Below are 20,268 nucleotides of genomic sequence, written 5' to 3' on the forward strand. Positions count from 1 at the left end.
AACCCAGATTTGTGGCCTTCGGAAAAATGTGAAAACCTGGGATTTTGTTTCCCTCGACTGTTCTTCATTCTAAATCTCTTTTAAATGCTTGTATTGGCTAAAGACACTTTTCATAACCATTTTTTAAAAATTATCCAGAGTTTTTAGGCTTCTTCCTTTTCTTTTGACATGGGACTTGGGGTGAATCGTTCCGGTTTCATGTTGTCAGTAAAGAAGCTATTATTACTACATTGTGCATATCAGATGCCGGCATCTGCTCTGTGGTTCTGTCAGGCCTTATACTATACATGATGCAAAACCTGTTGCAGTTTTTGTGGTCATAATTTATTGCGCAACCTGACATGGGTGGACCAGCAGCAAAGGGTGGCAATGTTTTTGTTTTTGTTTTTTTAACCTATATTGGTCCAAAATGTACATCTGTACTTTCTCCCAAGACCTTCTTAGCACAGATGTAGGTATAACATGATGATATTCTCACTTCACGTGGACTCTTTAAAATCCTGCTGCATTTCTTACAGCAGTTTTGTGGATTTTCAATTTTTATGTCACCCCTTCAACAACAGGAATAGGTGACTTTGTCTAAATGCTAAGTGAATACTACAGACCTCATTATTTTATCCACAACAAATAAGAACAAACAACTCAGTTGTGGATAATTAAGGCCAATTCACATTGATAGGTTTTAAAAAGTGATTTTTAGTCATTCTTCAGCTTTTAAATCCACACCAGGTACAAGACACACCATAAAAACCTGCACCTATCCATTCTGCTTTGACCTTGTCTTTTAACCCTTTAGACAACACGTGTTTGTGTGTAATCCGACCAAACATAATGAGTAGTTTGCAATGAAGTTGCTTTGTTTTTTAATGGGGCTTTTTTGGTTAAATGTTCATTAAGTCAGTCTAGTTGTCCAGTAACAGGTTGCTGTCCAATGTGGTTTAGTGGTTAGCATGTTTGCCTCGCACTTCTGGGGTTGGAGGCTTGAATCCCACGTCTGACCAGTGTTCATGGAGTTTGCATGTTCTCCCCATGCTTAGGGAGTTTCCTCTGGGTACTTTGGTTTCCTCCCCCAGTCCAAAGACATATGATGTAGGCTGATTGCCATTCCCACATTGTCTGTAATATGTGAATGTGTATACAGTTGTATCCTGTAATGGGTTGGCACCCCATCCAGAGTGTCCCCCTCCCTGTGTCCCAAGTTCCCTGGGATAGGATCCAGGTGACCCTGTGTATGCGGTATGGAAAATGAGTGTGTGTGTGTGTGTGTGTGTATGTGTGTGTACATGAGAGAGAGTTTTTATACTGGGGGGAAAAAGTTGATATTTAACCTATGTAGTAACCTGATTTTACACATTTTTATATATACATATATATGTATGTCTTTAACAGTGCACAGTAACCTGTGGACAAGGCCTGCGCTACAGAGTGGTCCTGTGCATTGATCACAGAGGGCTGCATGCTGGTGGCTGCAATCCCATCTCAAAGCCACACATAAAGGAAGACTGTCTGGTTCCTGTTCCCTGCTACAAGCCCGCAGGTAAGCAGTGTTCTCTTCACCCTGCTTATCTGTACATTATCAGCATCTGATGTTTGATATTATTTGATTGAAATACCCAATCACACAAATGAATTATTTAGAATGTTGTATATAGCATCATCAATCAAAAATACTGAAACATTTAACAAGGATTTATCATTTGGCCTCTTTCCAGAGAAACTGCCTGTTGAAGCAAAGCCACCTTGGTTCAAGCAAGCCATAGAACTTGAGGAAGATACAGCCATTTCTGAGGAACCAACGTAAGTGTATTAAGTTCTAAAACTATTGTAAAAGTCACTTGAAGCTGGTAGACTCCTTACTATCAAAGGAGAACATGAATCCAATTCTAACTGTCACGAACCTTGAGATGGTACGGAAGCAGGCGCGGGAGGCGAGTGAACCGAGTAGAGTCGGGAAGTTCCGGAAGCGTAGTCGTAGAGTCGGCAAGGGTCAAGCGATCGGGCGAACAATCCAAATGGGGATATCCAGATAACGTAGTCGAGACGAGAAGCGAGGGTCGAAGATCATAAGAAACAATGAACTAGAAGAGCTTGGTAACGCAGCAAACTAAGTAACTGAGCGTATACTTCGTGCAGATCCCGGGTGGATGTCCTTCCTAAGTACTAGTGTGTGTGTGTGTGATTGGTGCCAGGTGTGTCTGATCAGAACTCCGGGGATGTTGAGCGCATGCGTGCCTGAGAAGTGAGCATAGCATCTTGGGAATTTGAGTTCTGATCGGACCGCGCTGTGACAGAACCCCCCCCAAAGGGCTCACTCCGGGAGCCGAGTTCTTTCTTGGCCTCCCCCGGGATCGTGGACCTGGGAGATGAGGATGAGTGACGTGAAAGTCCTTGGTGAGCTGTGGATCCAGTATATCCTGTTTGGGCACCCAGCACTGTTCCTCCGGTCCGTAACCCTCCCACTCGACCAAATACTCCAGCTTGCCCCTCCTGCGTCTAGATTTGAGGATGTTTTTGACGCGGTAAGCCGGTTGTCCATCAATCTCCAGAGGATTCGGAGGAGTCTCAGCTGGTACTTCGGTGGCTAGAGGACCGTTAACAACAGGTTTGAGACGTGATACGTGGAATGAAGGGGAGATGCGGCTGTGCCGTGGCAGTTCCAGACGGTAGGTGACCTCATTGACCCGCTTGAGGATCTTGAATGGTCCAGTATACCTTGGCGCTAGTTTTTTACAACCGTGGGCTTGTCTCAAGTCTCTTGTGGACAACCATACCCGGTCGCCTGGTTGGTAGTTAGGGTGTTCTTTGCGGCGGCGATCTGCCTTGTGTTTATACGTCTCTGTCGTCTTCTTCAGGCGTCGATGGGTGTCAGCCCAGACACGCTCACTACGTTTGAACCAGTGGTCAATGGCCGGAGCTGCAGTGGGGGTTGCGTTCCACGGGAACAGAGGGGGTTGGTAACCGAGCACGCACTGGAAGGGGGTGAGATTGGTGGCCGAATGACGTAGTGAGTTCTGGGCGTACTCAGCCCATGGCAAGAACTTGCTCCAGTCCTCTGGGTTGTTGGCACAAAAGGTGCGGAGGAATCGTCCCAGTTCCTGATTGACTCGTTCGGCTTGCCCATTGGCTTGTGGGTGATACCCAGAGGTGAGATTCACTGTTACTCCCAGCTTGGTCATGAAACTGGACCACACTCTGGAGGTGAACTGCGGGCCCCTGTCACTGACAATCTCCTCCGGAATGCCGTAATACCTGAACACATGCTGGAATAGCACTTCAGCTGTCCTGAATGCAGTGGGGAGAGCGGGTAAGGGAATGAAGCGTACGGACTTGGAGAACCGGTCCACTGCGACTAATATAGTGGTATCTCCTTGGGATCTAGGCAGGTCTGTTACGAAATCTACAGATATGTGTGACCATGGGCGTTCGGGGATAGGTAAAGGCTTGAGCCTCCCGGCGGGGAGGGTCCGAGGTACTTTACTCTGTGCGCACGATGAACAGGACTTCACCACCTTGTGTATGTCTCCTATCATGTTGGGCCACCAGTATTTCTCTTCCAGGAGATGGTGTGTGCGTTGTGTCCCGGGATGCCCCGTACCGAGTACCGTGTGTGCCCAGATGATAAGTTCTTGGCGGTACTCTTCAGGTACAAAGAGTCTGTCGGGAGGACACTTTACAGGAACTTGGGACTGGGGAATCTGCTCTAGTTCCACGTCCAGCTCCCACTCTAGCGCACTGATAACACATGAGGGATGAATGATGTATTCCTCCTGCTCGTCGATCCGTTCTGTCTGATCAAGACGAGACAGGGTATCCGCCTTTCTGTTCTTGGACCCGGGTCTGTAGGATAACGTGAATTGAAATCTAGTGAAAAATAGGGCCCATCGGGCCTGGCGGGGTGTGAGTCGCTTTGCCGTGCGAAGGTACTCCAGGTTCTTATGGTCCGTGAAGATGACAAATGGATGAGTAGCCCCCTCTAACCAGTGTCTCCACTCTTCCAGCGCTAACTTAACTGCCAAGAGTTCCCGATTCCCCACATCGTAGTTTCTCTCGGCTGGGGAAAGCTTTCGCGAGAAGAAGGCCACCGGGTGAAGTTTTGGTTTTTCTCCAAATCGTTGGGACAGAATGGCTCCTACCCCGGTTTCTGATGCGTCCACCTCCACTATAAACGGTCTGGATGGGTCTGGATGTTTGATGAGGGGTGCAGTGGTGAAGGCCTTATCGAGCTTGTCGAAGGCAGATTGGGCAGTTGGATTCCATGCCAGACGCTTGGGTCTCCCCTTTAGCAGGGATGTGAGGGGGTTGGCGACGACACTGAAATTCCTGATAAATCTCCTGTAGAAGTTTGCAAATCCCAGAAACCTCTGTAGTTCCTTGATGGTCGTGGGTGTGGGCCAGCTTACGACCGCCTGGACCTTTTCTTGGTCCATGGAGATTCCCTCGGAGCTGATGACGTAGCCCAGAAATGTGATGGTGGTTTTATGGAATTCACACTTCTCGGCTTTCACATATAGCTGGTGACGGAGCAGTCGCTGTAGCACTTGGCGAACGTGGTGAACATGGTCTTCCCGGGAGTCAGAGTATATCAGTATGTCGTCGATGTAGGCGATCACATGGCGTCCCAGCATGTCACGTAACACATCGTTAATTAAACATTGGAAGACCGAGGGGGCGTTCGAGAGCCCATACGGCATGACCTGGTACTCGTAGTGGCCTGAGGTTGTGCTGAATCCAGTCTTCCATTCATCTCCCTCGCGGATCCGGACCAGGTTGTATGCACTGCGCAAGTCCAGTTTCGTGAAAATGGTGGCCGTGCGTAATTGTTCCAGAGCGGCTGGTACTAGAGGGAGTGGGTAGCGGTACTTGACGCAACATTGGTTTAGTCCTCGGTAGTCGATGCACGGTCGTAAGCCTCCTCCCTTCTTCTCCACAAAGAAAAATCCCGCGGATGCGGGAGAAGTGGATGGTCGTATATATCCTTGGTGCAATGCCTCCTGAATGTACTCTTCCATGGCCTTTTGCTCAGTGATCGTTAGCAGGTAGACCCTCCCTCGTGGTGGTGTAGTGCCTGGGAGCAAATCAATCGCGCAGTCGTAATCACGGTGGGGAGGTAGTCCGCTCGCTTTCTTCTTACTGAATACCTCCATGAGGTCGTGGTAGACACTGGGGATCGGAACGTGAGCTGCCTTATCTGGGCTTTCAATGGAGGTGGATGCTACGGAGATCACCGGGACTTGAAGGCAGTGAGACATGCAGTGCGCTGACCAGCGTGTGATCTCCCTTTGGTCCCACGAAATTTGGGGATTGTGATGTTCGAGCCAAGGGAGACCGAGTACCACGGGGTGTCGAGCCGTCACTATGACATGGAACGTGATCGTCTCCTGATGAAGGGCGCTGGTTCGGAGGTTAACAGGTTCGGTGCAGTGGGTGATTATGCCATCTCCTATGGGGGCCCCATCAATGGCTTGGACACGGCGGGGGGTGCAGAGAGGACGAACGGGGATATTATATTGGTGTACGGTCTCTTGGCTAATGAAATTCCCCGCCGCTCCCGAGTCGATCAGTGCTTCTAAAACACAAGAAACCCTTGAATAACCCACGATAACGGGCAATACGAAGGCAGACTGAATACAGTGCTGGGTAATGGGTTCGGGACTCACCCCTGACTGAAGTGGTCTGGCAGTTTTGGCTTCCCCTCGGGTGGAGCCCTGTTTGAGAGGGCATTGCGGCACGAAGTGGCCCCTCTCACCACAGTAGAAACAACGGTGTTCACGGTGCCGTCGTTCTCGTTCCTGCGTGCTCACCCGAGTCTGTCCCAGCTGCATGGGTTCACTAGAGTGCTCAGGTGTTGGTGCTTCCGCCTCACCACCTCCGGGGCAGCGGCTACGTAGTAGACGATCCAGGCGGATAGCTACGCTGATGAGTGAGTCGAGGGTCAAAAGGTCATCGCGGCACGCCAGCTCCGTTAGGATGTCAGCATTTAATCCCCGGCGGAACATGGCTTTGAGAGCGGGTTGATTCCATCCGCTCCGGGCGGCGACAGTGCGAAATTCGAGGGCGTAATCCGCCACACTCCGTGATCCCTGCGCCATGGACAATAACTCCTCCCCAGTCTCCCTGCCATCTGGAGAGTGATCGAATACCGTGCGGAAGCGTGACGTCAGCTGCTCATACATGCTGATGCTGTTCCCTTCCTGTTCCCATTCCGCGGTGGCCCAGAGGAGAGCTTTCCTGGTTAAAAGTTCCATGAAATGGATTATCTTCTGATTCTCCGTCATGTCTGGGTACGTGGAAAAAAACAGGGAGCACTGGAGTAAAAAACCCCGGCAGCGTGCGGGATCTCCATCATACTTCTCCGGCGTTGGAGTGGGAGGGAAGCGTGGGGTCGGCACCGTAGCAGGCTGCGCAGCTTGATTTAGCCGAGCTACCTGCTCAGTTAGGTAGGCGAGACGTTGATCATGTTCGCTAAGCATCCAGCCATGTCCCTTGATGGCGTTTGGCCAGCGATTTCCCGCTGCCTCCATTAATAGGCGAAGTATTCTGTCACGAACCTTGAGATGGTACGGAAGCAGGCGCGGGAGGCGAGTGAACCGAGTAGAGTCGGGAAGTTCCGGAAGCGTAGTCGTAGAGTCGGCAAGGGTCAAGCGATCGGGCGAACAATCCAAATGGGGATATCCAGATAACGTAGTCGAGACGAGAAGCGAGGGTCGAAAACAATGAACTAGAAGAGCTTGGTAACGCAGCAAACTAAGTAACTGAGCGTATACTTCGCGCAGATCCCGGGTGGATGTCCTTCCTAAGTACTAGTGTGTGTGTGTGTGATTGGTGCCAGGTGTGTCTGATCAGAACTCCGGGGATGGTGAGCGCATGCGTGCCTGAGAAGTGAGCATAGCATCTTGGGAATTTGAGTTCTGATCGGACCGCGCTGTGACACTAACACATTGTTCCTTTTTAACCCTTCAAACTTGTCCATATTTACATTTGTCACTCTCATAACTGTATACCTTTCCTAGTAATTTCACTGCAATCAACTGTAATAGATAGAGCCTGTAATAATTTACAATTATTGTAATAATTTGTAATATTTAAAATTGTAATAACTCACAAAAGGTAAATAATTAAGTACCTTCTGACTTTAAAAGGTTAAAGAAAATGATATCATGTAAATAGGCCTAAGATATTTCCTTACCAGAGATGTAAAGGAAGAAGAAAGTAATGAATCTCCTCTAGTCTTCAAATGAGAAATCAGATAACTCTGAGCTAGGTGGTACTTACCCCTTAAAGCTCTAGCTTAAAGCTTATATTTCAGTAACTACTATGAAAGTTAGTTACTACAATGAAACTATTTGAATGGTGGTTCAGTGGTTATGGTCCGAATTCTGATTGGAAGTTTGAATCCGTTACTGCTTAATTAAGCTTCATTTGCTCATTTCAATTGTAAGGCACTTTGGATGAAAGCATAAGAAAAGGAATGAGTGAGGAAGAGTGAAGAATGTAAGTCTGGTCTTGTAAGTCTGAAACTGATTGGTACTAGGAATTTAAGGGAAATTAAGAGACTGGTAGAAATAGTGGGAAATGAAAGAAAAGGCTGGTCGATGGAAGGGGAGCTCATAACTATTTGTGAGCTGATGTTCTGTTGAAACCATTAGATTTTGGGGGCAGAAGATGATTTGTACAGAAGAGTGGGGATGAACAATGACATCTACTGATGCACTACACAAACACAGTGATTTACAGTGCTCTATATATTTAACATTAAATTGTGGGGCTAAAGGGGTAAATGTGGAGCCTAAGCATACATGTTAGCCTGAGTCTAGGATAGCATGAGGAGTTAAGTTGAATTGAAGTAGCTGAATTTGCTGAAGATAAAGTTGAAGTAGCCTGAGCTAGCATCTGCTCCTAGTCATACATGTTGCTTAAGGTGAAAACCACAAAAAATGTAGACTTTGGCACACATACTTAATCTCTTGGAGACCTTTGTTATTGTATGACTTCATGAAATTTGGAGGCAAAGCTTGATTTATTTAACCCTTAGAATTAATTGAACATTTCAGCAATGCAGTAACCATTGAGATTTAAAGAAATTCTTTAAACCATAAGGGAGGAATTGGATTGGATGCAATGATTGGGTTCTGTTTCACATGCATTTCACCATTCTCTCTTCCAAATCTATATCACTATAACTCAATAAACACATTTAGTAACATATGTAAAATGATTCTTTGGTTAAATGCTTTGCAGAGATATATATAAATGTGTATTATATATATATATATATATATATATATATATATATATATATATATATATATATATAGGTATGTGCATACAATCACCTTTGAAAGACCTCAACTTTGATCTATGCTAGATGATGCTTCGTATGTTTTAGCACTGCTGACCCGTTTCTCTCAAGGTTTTTGAGAGTTATGCAGTCTGAGAGAGTTGTCCATTGCAAAAGCATATGATTTTGCTCTTTGCAAGAGGCATGTCTTCCCCCCAAAGCACATAAATAACAGCATATAATATGCTGTCACCCAGAAGCCAACAACAATATCTGCCTGCCATATGGGCGCAGGCGTACGGATACGAAAGGAACGAGAAGGAAATTCCTGTGTTAAACTTATTGCACCTCTGCTGCCAAGCTTTAAGCCTGCCATTTCTTCAAATACACTCTAAACCACTGTAGCAGTTACTTGCGAAGATCAAGATTAAAACATATTGCGCAGGTTTGACAATTTGATAGACACTAGACAATTTGTCTATCGCATTTGATAGACAATAGACAAATCAGTATACAACAGGCCTCAGTGTTGCCATAAGAGTGACATAAGAATAAGATTCTCGCATGAAATAATCATGTGTATTTTGAGAAATGTAGTCTGAATGTAGTTTCATTGTTGATGCATTAACCAAAGTTTTGGAAGCATCCTGCAGGATCTTGTAATAAATAAATAAATAAATAAATAAATAAATAAAGGCCTCTAGAGTGCTTGTTGAGGACCATCAGTACCTAGTTATTGGTTTCTCAGTGCACTGGAACATAAAAAGAGGAAGCATGCTTATGCTGTGGTTTCACAGTTCGGTCAGCAAAAAATGTGGATGATAGCCTCAGAGGCATGATCACCATAACTGGCTACTAGCAGCTAAGACTGCAAAAGTCACTTAAAGCCATGGAATAGAGAACATCACAAAAATACTTCGATTCTTGACGCTATAATATCCACAGGACAACACGTTTCCTACAGATGGCAAAGAACCTCCATATGCTTTAAGCAGTTGATGACAGTTAAAGTACTCTCATTATCTTTGCACAGTATTTTTATATCACTGACTTGATATTTATTTGGGATGCAGATGTATGAAGGCCTGCAAAGTAGAAACCCAGATTGGCTTGTGATTTTAAATGAAAGAGTTTGTTTGACTGAAAAAGAAAGTGCAGTTGATGGACCATCAGATCTGGCTTACAGTGGTGTCTGGGCTTTCAATAAATAATCAAAAGGCAAATGTCAGGTTTCCTGAGCACCAATACTTTTGATAGGTCATATGTATAAAATCTTCTTCCAGATAGTTTTATATAATGCTCCTCAGAAGGCACTGATGCTCCTGGCTTTTTGATTTACCTGCCTAAGAGCGATCTATTAGACAGTGACAGCAGAGGCGGTGATACTGTCATCAATGTCTCACATTAAGCATGAGCCCTCTCCAAACAAAATTAATGGTCAATCTGACATTACTTCTATATAATCTTCTATTTCATCAGCAAGGTACAGTTTGAAGGACGTTTGACATCTTTAACTGTTATCAACTGTGAAGCTTATAGAATAACTTGCCAATTCGGTTCAGTTTCCTTGTAGTTTATACTATTAATTTGTTATCAAATAAATATGTTGCTGTTCTACCTCTCAGGTTGACAACAGGAAATGCTTGCTTGAAGAGAAGCTATAAAAACACTGATCTCATAGTATTTACACTTTTCTGTTTGATTCTTAACTGTGAGGAAGCATGCATCAAAGCAATTTATTCAAGAGCGTTGAGGTTTAATGCCTTACAGCTGTTTAAAGAATTGCAATAACAGCTGGATGTGAGAAATAAGTGCAGTTTATGAACTTAGCTGTAAATAACTAAAACGTGTGAAAATGAAACGAGTGCCAAAAGGAACCCAGATTGTCAAAGCGGCTTTTTATTAGTGTCAATTCACATTATGATTTCACATCAGAGTGTGTTTTGTGTCAATTTGTTTTGCAGGTTCATTCGAGGAGCTTGGGGGCCCTGCAGTAGATCATGTGGCGCTGGCATACAGAGGAGGACCGTGAAATGTCAGGTGTTGCTCTCCTTCACCCAGACGGTTGCTGATCTTCCAGATGATGAGTGTGAAGGACAGAAGCCCCCAGAGATACAACCCTGTTACCGCACACCCTGCCCTGGAGTGAGAACTGAGCAGGAGAGCGAGAGAATTAGAAACACAGCTACAGAGCAAGAAGAGCTACATGACTGGGAGTATGATGGGTTTACTGAGTGCTCCGAAATGTGTGGAGGAGGTGAGTAATGTGCTTGCTTCTAGTCAAGACTACTAGACTAGAAAAAGTAGTACTGTAAACCATATATAGGTTGGGGAGATTTAAATACAAATTTCATTTGCATATATGAAGTTCATATACACTATATGGTCAAAAGTTTGTGGACGCCTGACAATCGCACCCAGATGTGCTTTTTGAACATCCCATTCCAGATTTAGTCTCCCTTTGTTGTTATAATAAAGTCCACTCATCTGGGAAGGCTTTCCACTAGCTTTTGGAGCATGGCTGTGGGGATTTGAACACATTCAGCCAAAAGAGCATTAATGATTTCAGTCTCTGATGTCGGGTGCAGAGTCCTGGGGCACAGTCACCTGAGATTCAGTGGGGCCAATGTCAGGGTTCTGTGTAGACTACTCTAGTTCTTTCACATCAACCTTTGCAAACCATGTCTTCATGGACCTCACTTTGTGCACAGGGGTATTGTCATGCTGGAACAGGACCAGCGAAGGGAAATTGTAATGCTACAGCATACAAAGACATTATAGAAGATTTGTGCTTCCAACTTTGCTTGGCAAAGGTCCTCATATGGGTGTAATGGTCATGCAATATTTTTCGCTTTCTGTAGTTCTGTAGCTTCTATAAAGGGAAATGTAAGATCAGTGACTCATGGTTCAGGTCATGATCAACTTGGCCAGTCAAGAATATTCCATACTTTGGCTATAAAAAAAAAAACATAGTTTAGCAGTGTCTTTTGGGTGTTCATCCTGCTGCTAGGTAAAGTGCTGTTGACTGACTTTTGGGACTTTTAGCTGGATCTGATCAGTTGAGATGCTTTTGTACACTTCAGAGTTCATCCCGCACTGCTGTCATCAGTCATATCATTAATAAAGACCAGTGAACAATTTCACTAGCAACTATCGTTGCCTGTGCTATGATGTTTTACAGATGTGGTGCTTATGCCTTGGACCCTGAACAGGTCCATTCATCTATATACTTTCTTCCTTGCATGACTTCAATACACATTAATCTTGATTTTATCTGTCAATTTGACTATACACCACAACTCTAAATGCTTTCTCATGTACTTTTCAGCAATACGACTGTTCTTAAACCTTAAGAGTAGTTTAAATCTTTGAGGTCATTCTTTGGCACATCAGAGTCATTCTTTGTGCATACATCTTAGATAGTCTTGATCTGTTTTATAGTTTTGGATCATGATTGAAACTATTATTTAATCATGTGTACCTGTGGTACTGTCTGTCTATAGTCTTTCAAATTGTTTGTTCTCGTTGTGTGTTCTCGTTGGTTGTTAGCTACTAGGTTGTTTATATTCACTGAAAATAAAACAGGCAGATACAAACAAAAGTAATATCTGCTTGAGCAAGAATTAAAAATAAGCCCTGCATCCATCTGTAGTTGACACCGGTTATAAACTTCAGCGATGTAGCTGAGGTTGAGGAACTGTCAGAGGCAGAATTCACAGACCATGCTAACAATACTGGCATTTCTACCTCTAGGTTTTTCTCAAGCATTTTCCAGTGTTTCCAGAGGGGGAGTGGTAGGGTTCATATGTAAATAAATAAATAAATAAATAAATAAATAAAAAGGTAGGAAAAAATCATGCTTAGACCATGCCCACTTCTGAACAGAGATACACATATGGATATTGGGAGCACTAAATAGGTGCAGATGCAGATAGTGGTATTGTGTTACACCCCTACAGCTGATATCTGGTAGCATATATATATATATATATATATATATATATATATATATATATATATATATATATATATATATATAATATCTCTGGTTTATTCAGGATCACAATGTCAGTACAAAGACAACACAAGCCACAAAGGCCATAATTAGAATCAATTCTAGACATTTGTGTTAGTTCTTGTATGTAATAACTTTGTTATAACCATACATCATTTGATAAGAAACAGCTAAACTGTCAACCGTGTAAGTATTATTGTTGTGAAGAATGAATAGACTATGTGTAAGAACAGCTATAATTCCAAATGCTTTATTTTATGAAGACCTGCATATGCTCATATTAAAACTATTTGACTTAATAGTCCTTTCAAATGGAACTAAATCAAGTGGAAATTGTGGAAACGGAACCTCCACCAAACATGATACTTGATACATGGTACTAAAATACTGTCATTTTGTTACACTGAATACCTTGGTTTACTGTTGGTATGCTGTTCTTTCTCACATATTATTACACAGCTATCAAAGGCCAATTTTATATTTGCTATGTATCACACACACACACACACACACACACACACACACACACACACACACACTCTTTAACAGAATGGAGTCCTGTGTAGCATCACACTAACAGCCTCTTTGATGTGGTAGACACAAATTTCTAGGCTCATGTTTGGCTCTGACACCACTAACAGACCGAAAGATGAACGAATCATTCATTCATTAGTCTGGGCCTTGCACAATGTCCTGCATGCGTCTAGAAATTAGCACCCACTGTGTTTGGATTAGCTGCTACACAGCCTGCCATGTTTTTATGTAATTTGCTTCATTGAGTCTAATCAAGGAATGTTTAGATTAAAGAGAAATTAGCCATTTTATGTGCACCACTAATTATGTTTTAGAACTGTGTGTATATGTGTGTCTATGTGCATGCACGAAATACACTTGCTCCATCTAGAACCCTGACTCCACCATGGCACTTGCTACGACATGTCTGCTTCTACTTCAACAGCGCAGCACATGAACACCTTGTGGTGCTTTGTCTTCCCTCTGTGACATATACAGATATATTTTCACTATCTTGGACCTTGTAACTGTCAGGTCTTTCCTTCCCCATCTCTATATCTCTCTTTACTTCCTTACAGTATAAATTTATGACTTCCTTCCTTAATGACAGCCGGTTTCTCTCCCAGCTAACTCACTTTCAACCCCACCATGACCTGTAATGATCTCGGTCTTATATCATCTCTAATATCCTTATAAAGAGACCTTGTCTTCATTTGGTGTGAACTAAATCCCCTTTGTAAATTTTTTGAAAAATCATTTACGGTCATAGAAGTTTAGTATAGTAAAGTTACAATTACAGTGACGAAAGCAGCTCCAGGAATAGTGTAATGTCTGGCAAACATCCACAGAGTGGTGTAATTATAAGAAATTATAAATGACCCCCCACCCCACAATGCTTTCCACACAACATGACATAATACATGAGATTACTGGATGGAAAAATACATCTTATATTTCAAATGACTTCTATATCTGTACTTCTGTCTCTATGGTTAAAATGCATGTGGTTAAGGGTATGTTCATAATCCCTTCTGAAAAGTCACTCAAAGAGTTGATGGATTCACTCAGTTGATGAGATGTAATATCATACAGGGCTTCTTACTTATGTTGTATTTATTTATAATTTGCGCCTTAGGGATAAAAGAGGCAGTGGTGATCTGTTTGAACAAGCAGACGAGAGAAGCTGCAGATGAAAGTGAGTGTGTGAGCACACAGAGACCTCTTCAACTGGTGCAACCCTGTAATACTGAACCTTGTCCACCCAGGTAAGAACATGGAGTGGTGTGTGTGTGTGTGTGTGTGTGTGTGTGTGTGTGTGAGTGTGTGTGTGTGTGTGAGAGATCTGAAGGTAGATTTGGTCCAGATGATTTATTTGTATTAGTGAAAATGTATAAATGCAGTGTTTAAACAAAAAATTAAAAAACAGGCTGAGAACTGCTCTCATGCTAAGCTTGTGGAAATTGAAATGAAGGCTAGATACTCCTGCTGAAGCAGTGCACTCTGATCAGCATTTAAACTGTGCTAAAGAGTCAGCTAGGATTCCAGGTTTATTAATTCTGAAAACAGATATGAGCTATGCATTGTAGAGACTAGTCTTTGCCTCCGAGGCTCATCTGCCATACACGTTTTCTGGATCAATCACTTAAACCAGAATCGTATTTTCATTCAAGTATGTTCAGGAAAAGGAAATAGACAAGAGAGTAAAAGTGCGCATTAATGTGTTGTGTTCATAGGTTTATTACTAGCACTAATGCATGTATTGCTCAGACCAAGATAAGAAATTCTTGTAAATAACAGATAATTGAGACATCAGTTTAAGAGTTAAAATTACTGTCTTGTGTATTTTGCAGCTGCCGGTGAGGAACGCATTAAAGTCCCTGGTGTTAAAATATTCAAAACCTTTTGTAGAATGTAAAATAGCAAATGTAGTGGTCTGCGGCTGGAAAATCTACACCGCCCACCTACGTTACGCTTCGCTGTGCTGAGCTTCCACACCTCATGCCATAGATATAAAAACCTAGAGGCCTTCTGCCTTTCTCCAGCCTGTTTTTTCAAGTGTTGCTTTTGTTTTCAAGCACAACAAACTTTGTGTTCTGCTTGTTTCCTTTGGCCTCTGGTAGTCCGTAACTGGACCTCAACACCGCCTCCAATGCTTTGGTTGCTTTCCTTATATAAAGGGAATCTGCAGCTTTTCTCCTCCAGCCTGAACTGTCATATCATCGGGGGAGACCTAGACTGGCTTGAGCTTGAGCTAACTGCTGGTGGTCTTGGTGTATTGGAGGTGCTCGTCTATTCCAACGTCAACTGTTGCCACCAAGAGCGTTAAAGAGGTGGCCCTCAGGTCAAAGACACCAGTGGGATTGTAATATCCTCAATGCTGTGACTATGTGGATATTTGATCACGTCCATGGGAAGCTCATTCAGGAACCTCATGGCTTGAGTTTCTGTGAGAGTATACAGATATCCATTGAAAATGTGCTTCAGTTTATGAACAGTTGTATTACTCGACAAAATATGTAAACGCAAGAAAACTAACTAAATCTGTTTATTATTGAAGTCATTTCGAAATTTGGACATTGGAATGTCTAATAGGGAAGATGTTGGACACTATGAAATAACGTGGAATCATTCCAAAACAGGTGTGAAAATATTGTGTATTACAAGTAGCTTTGCACACCTTTGTCATTCTCTCACCCTGCTTCATGAGGAGCCACCTGGGATGCTTTTCCAGGAAACAGCGAAGTTCACACATATGCTGCACACTTGTTGGCTGAATGAAAACCACTTGTTGGATGGAGCACAATTTCTTTTTTCTTTAATAAATTTGTAACTTTTGTTTTGAAAATAAATTAATAAATAGCCATCATATTCAATATATTTGCCTTAGAAACAACATTCAAGAATCACCCTTTAGATCAAAATGAAAAACATTCATACATTTGCAGTCCTTTGATTGTTTCTGTATGTCTGTCCAGGTGGGAGCTGGAGGCTTGGAGCACCTGTTCGGCAACATGTGGTGTTGGCCTCCAGACTCGAGCTGTCACCTGCACACTGAAAGTAAGCGCACATAGCAACCGCACTGAGAGGGTCAAAGATGAGAAGTGTCGGCAGCCCAAGCCCTCCTCTGTGCAGGCCTGTAATCGTTTTGATTGTCCTCCCATGTGGGATCCACAGGAATGGAGTCAGGTACGATATAAAAATGGTCCGGTCTTGCAGAATTCTCAAAGGGGTGTGATGAAACAAAATAACAATACCATATGTTTGAAAATGACTCTTGCAGCATCTTTTTCAATGTAACTACACTTCTAATGATATATATGCTTTGTGCATGATTATTTAGTCAAACTTGATTTGACCCCATTGCAATATCAAGCAGCATGTTAATAAAAAGCCTTCTTGTAATTTCCCAGAGTGTACTATATGATAGAAGTTTGGCTTTTTATTTAGGTCATGGTCCTTGCAGCCAATGCAAGGGGAGTTCAATTAGAAGTCTTTGTCTCTGCACAGTGTTCTCATACATGTGGAGGTGGCCATCAGAAGAGGGATGTTATTTGTAAGCAGCGAATGGCAGATGGAAGTGTACTGGAGTTACCTGAAACCTTCTGTCCCTCTTCAAGCTTGCCCACATTGCAGCCTTGTGGCCTGATAGACTGCCCTGCTCAGTGGGTCTTCTCAAATTGGACACAGGTCAGAAACATGTATTCTCTCGTAGAGAAACTAATCTCATGGTTCCTGGTTAGGTTTCAAAATTCTGTCGACCATATTATTACTGTTCATACTTTCCGTGCAGCTACAGGGTTCATGTTGTTTTATTGTGTGTTTTGTGTACTGAATGTCACACTTAAACGCTCTTGGCAAAGTTATCACTTAATAAATTGTTACAGTTTTAGGATGACTTCACTGGCCTCACCAAGGTTATGTTACCTTAATATTAAGCACAGGTTTATATTCCATTTTGCGTTTTACTGTCACAAATGACTTGACAGGAAAGTGTTCGAATGTTACACAAGGATATGTTGCATTGTAGTGATGTACATGGATCCACATCCTTTGTTACCTGTGAGATAAATTCATATGGCTGATGGATGTCAGCTCGTTTTTGTTCATCAGAGTAAGGGAATGCTCGCATACATTGTTAAACAAGCACACAGTTCATGCCAGGGTTAGCATAACAGTTCCTGACCGAAAGTTATCTACAGCAGAGTTACTGTGGTCATCTGTACTATAGTGAATGTCTGTGCTTATCTGTTGCTTGTCCAGTGTTCAGCAGCTTGTGGAGAAGGGACCCAGAGGTTGCTAGTGGTGTGCAGGAGGATGGGGCTGAATGGACAGTACCAAACTCTGATTCCAGAGGCCTGCTCTTCTATTCCGAAGCCCTCGACAGCTCGATCATGTTCCTCTGGACCCTGTGAGAGTAAGATAACTTTGGTTCAATGCCAGCTCCTTTTTTCAGATTGCAAAATTCAGCACACATTAAAACATTCCAATGCGACTGTGATGAATCTGCAACGAGTCTAGGTTAAGACACATGTGCTGTTATTTATCACTCCATTGTCTAAGACTTATTTATGTATTAAATTGTTTATTTTGTCATTCACATTACGAGCCAGAAAATGTCCTACAAGGCATCTAAACATGTTATTCATTAGACTTTTTAAAATAAGGGAGTAGATAGCAGGAGACATGTATAAAGTAAAAGAAGTGGGAGCACTAAGGGAGCAATATGAGAAAATCCAGTGGGCTGATGGAGAACGTGGAATTGTAGGATACTGGTGCCAGAGAATTCTCTTTGCTCTTTGCTCCAACAAAACCTTTGGGTTATTTACCTTCTTTTCAATTTAGTCAGTGAATCAGCAGATTTTATTACAGTAATGGGACCTGCATGTTTTGTTTACAGAGACTTTGAAGCCAGTAGCTGCAAAACCAGATCCTGCTATTTTGACCCAGAGGAAGGTCTATATTCAGTGGAGGAAAGGCCCAAAACTACATTTTGTAGTAGGTGGATATGCTTACTTACTTCCATGGACATCAATTGTGCTGAGTTGCCCTACTCGTCATTTTCATAAAGGCCATGTTCGTTGGTTAAAGGATGGAAAACCACTGCTATTACTGCCCCATGTTTCCATATCTCGTATGGGTTACATCAAGATCCAGCAGATCCGTGCCTCAGACATAGGGATGTATACTTGCGTTGCTGGGCAGGCAAAGGAAAATTTTGTCCTCAAACTTATTGGAAGCAAGAAGACGAAGGTGTCAGCTATAGAAGCTGACGTCTGGGCAATAGATGGTGGCAAAAGCTCAGCAAAGACTTACCAAATATCATCTAAAGAGAAAGAGGTTCTCACTTTTAATCGCTATGATGTTGTCGTGCAGCACTTGATTCATTTAAAGGGTTTGTCTCTGGAGACGTACATCTCTAAAGAACTGCTGGACGAAGATGCAGTTTTTGATTCTCAAAGCCCTCAGGTGCTGGTGGCAGACATGGAAAAACTTGATGAGATAACACGCAACTTATCTGGTGGCCTCCAGGCCTCACAAAAGGAAGAACTTATTACTCAGCTGTTAGAGGAACTAACCAAGAAGACTGGTGAAAACAATGATTCCACCTTGGAAGCCCATGAGAAACAAGAATTCACAACTCCGGAGTACATTTCTCGAGGAAATTATTTAAGACTGGCTTCTCAGTCCACCAGACAATGGAAAGGACCTCTGAGAAGACCAGTGATTGTACAGAAATTTTCAAGAGTCTATAAGTCCCCTCATGAAATATTGACCAATGCTGGCAGTTTTGTTGTGGTCCCAATGCAGGCCATGAAGGTGGAGCTTAAATGTGAAGTGCAGGGCAACCCAAAGCCAATAATAATTTGGACAAAAGATGGGATGGAGTTAAAAAATGGCAGCAGGTAAGAGTAGACATTGCATGCTTTTTGATTAGAAATTAATGTTAAAACACATTTGCACAACAACAGCTATTTTACAGTCTGTTTTTTGTATTGCTTTCAGTAGTTTTGTTGTTGTATGTCGTGGCAGAGTAGGCCTGATGCCAGACAGCTCCCTGTACATTGAAGTTCCCAAGGAGACTGACTTTGGATTTTACACATGCCGAGCCACAAATCATCTGGGGTCCACCTTGTTGTCATTTCAACTGCAAAAAGCAGGTAAAAAGAGATTACAAAACATGTGTAGACATGAAGGTTTGTTCAAAGTACATGAGTTTGTGATGTGATGTCTGATTGCAACTTTTAATGTTCAGTAATTGTTAAGTTTAATTTACTGTAGCATGAACAGGGCAGATGTTGTTCACTTGAGTCAAGAAATTCTATGCTTTTGCTTCAACAGGTAGTAAAAAGTTTAATTTAGTCATCTATTCACCATTTGATTAAAAGAGTCATTTCTAATAAATGGTGCTAAATAAATCTCTAGTGAAATTCCTCAACATACCAGGCTCATCAAGAAATTTAGCTTACACACAGGTACTGTACATGACAATGCATACTGCATGCATAAGGAGTTTTTTTATGTACACCTGACCCTGAATACAAGCTGATGGTTAAGAAGAATATCTTTCCTGTCCACATCATTTCCTGTCCACATCAACAAGTAACTTGCTGGAACTCCTGTGTGATGCATCAGTTGCCAGTACTGGTAGTGACATGTAGTGAAGTTCAGCCATGAGCCATGTCAACTTTGTGATTACTTACTAAGCTTGTAGGCATAGAGAACAAAGCACCGCCTTTCCTGTTATGCTGGACTTTCTCCCAGCATCCATCAACAACTTGAAGATCCAGAAAGCATTTCAAAGTAAATTAGGGTAGTGTACCTTCTAGTAGAGTGGATAAGAGGCAGTGCAACTGTGAATTATGCTTAACTTTCTTACTTATAAAACATCGTTTGTCATGAAAAGTATTTGAAAGTCTTGTTTGATTCAAATTATCTTAATGATATATGGATGGCAGTGGAACAGGAACGGCCTGTTCAAAGATTAGTGTAGAGACTAGTCAGATTTATTCCTTAAAACTAGGAGAAATGGGACAACTCGCAATCTTTGTACTGCAATTCGAGAGCTTTGAATTATAAGGTTCTTTAATGTTATAAATAGATCAGTGCCATTAGCATTAATAATATATTACTTAAATGCCAATGATTATACGCTCACCAGCCACTTTATTAGAAACGCAACACTAATATTGAGTAGGACTCCCATTTGCTTTCAGAATATCTTTGATTCTACAAGGCTTTGGAAACATATGCTTGAGATTCTGGTCCATGTTGACATGATTGCATCACATAATTGCTGCAGATTTGTCAGCTGCACATTTACATTGCAAGTCCCCCGTTGTACCACCTCCCAAAGCTGCTCTATTGGATTCAGGTTTTTCAATTTCCAGCAATCCATTTTTGGAGAGTCTGTGCCTTCTGTAGCCTCATATTTCTAAGTGAAACCTGATGTGGTCCTTTGGTG

The 20,268-nt window shown here is 42.5% G+C and overlaps 1 protein-coding gene across 2 annotated transcripts in view; it reads left to right on the plus strand.

Annotated features, from left to right (window-relative positions):
* LOC108268079 (ADAMTS-like protein 1) overlaps window positions 1–20,268 on the plus strand; it is a 109,148-nt gene that overhangs the window by 88,486 nt on the left and 394 nt on the right. The window contains exons 13-21 of one of the 2 annotated variants that reach the window (XM_053681311.1): window positions 1,390–1,537; window positions 1,713–1,797; window positions 10,243–10,535; window positions 13,942–14,071; window positions 15,782–15,992; window positions 16,314–16,493; window positions 17,067–17,220; window positions 17,704–18,709; window positions 18,842–18,964. In XM_053681311.1, coding sequence (XP_053537286.1) covers window positions 1,390–1,537; window positions 1,713–1,797; window positions 10,243–10,535; window positions 13,942–14,071; window positions 15,782–15,992; window positions 16,314–16,493; window positions 17,067–17,220; window positions 17,704–18,709; window positions 18,842–18,872 — 2,238 coding nt within the window. In that variant the 3' untranslated portion in view covers window positions 18,873–18,964. Of the gene's footprint in view, window positions 1–1,389; window positions 1,538–1,712; window positions 1,802–10,242; window positions 10,536–13,941; window positions 14,072–15,781; window positions 15,993–16,313; window positions 16,494–17,066; window positions 17,221–17,703; window positions 18,710–18,841; window positions 18,965–20,268 lie in introns of those variants that run through there. The other variant, XM_017472770.3, reaches the window with a different exon arrangement.

This window comes from Ictalurus punctatus, chromosome 7 (genome assembly GCF_001660625.3).
Source record: "Ictalurus punctatus breed USDA103 chromosome 7, Coco_2.0, whole genome shotgun sequence".
Lineage (NCBI taxonomy): Eukaryota > Metazoa > Chordata > Actinopteri > Siluriformes > Ictaluridae > Ictalurus > Ictalurus punctatus.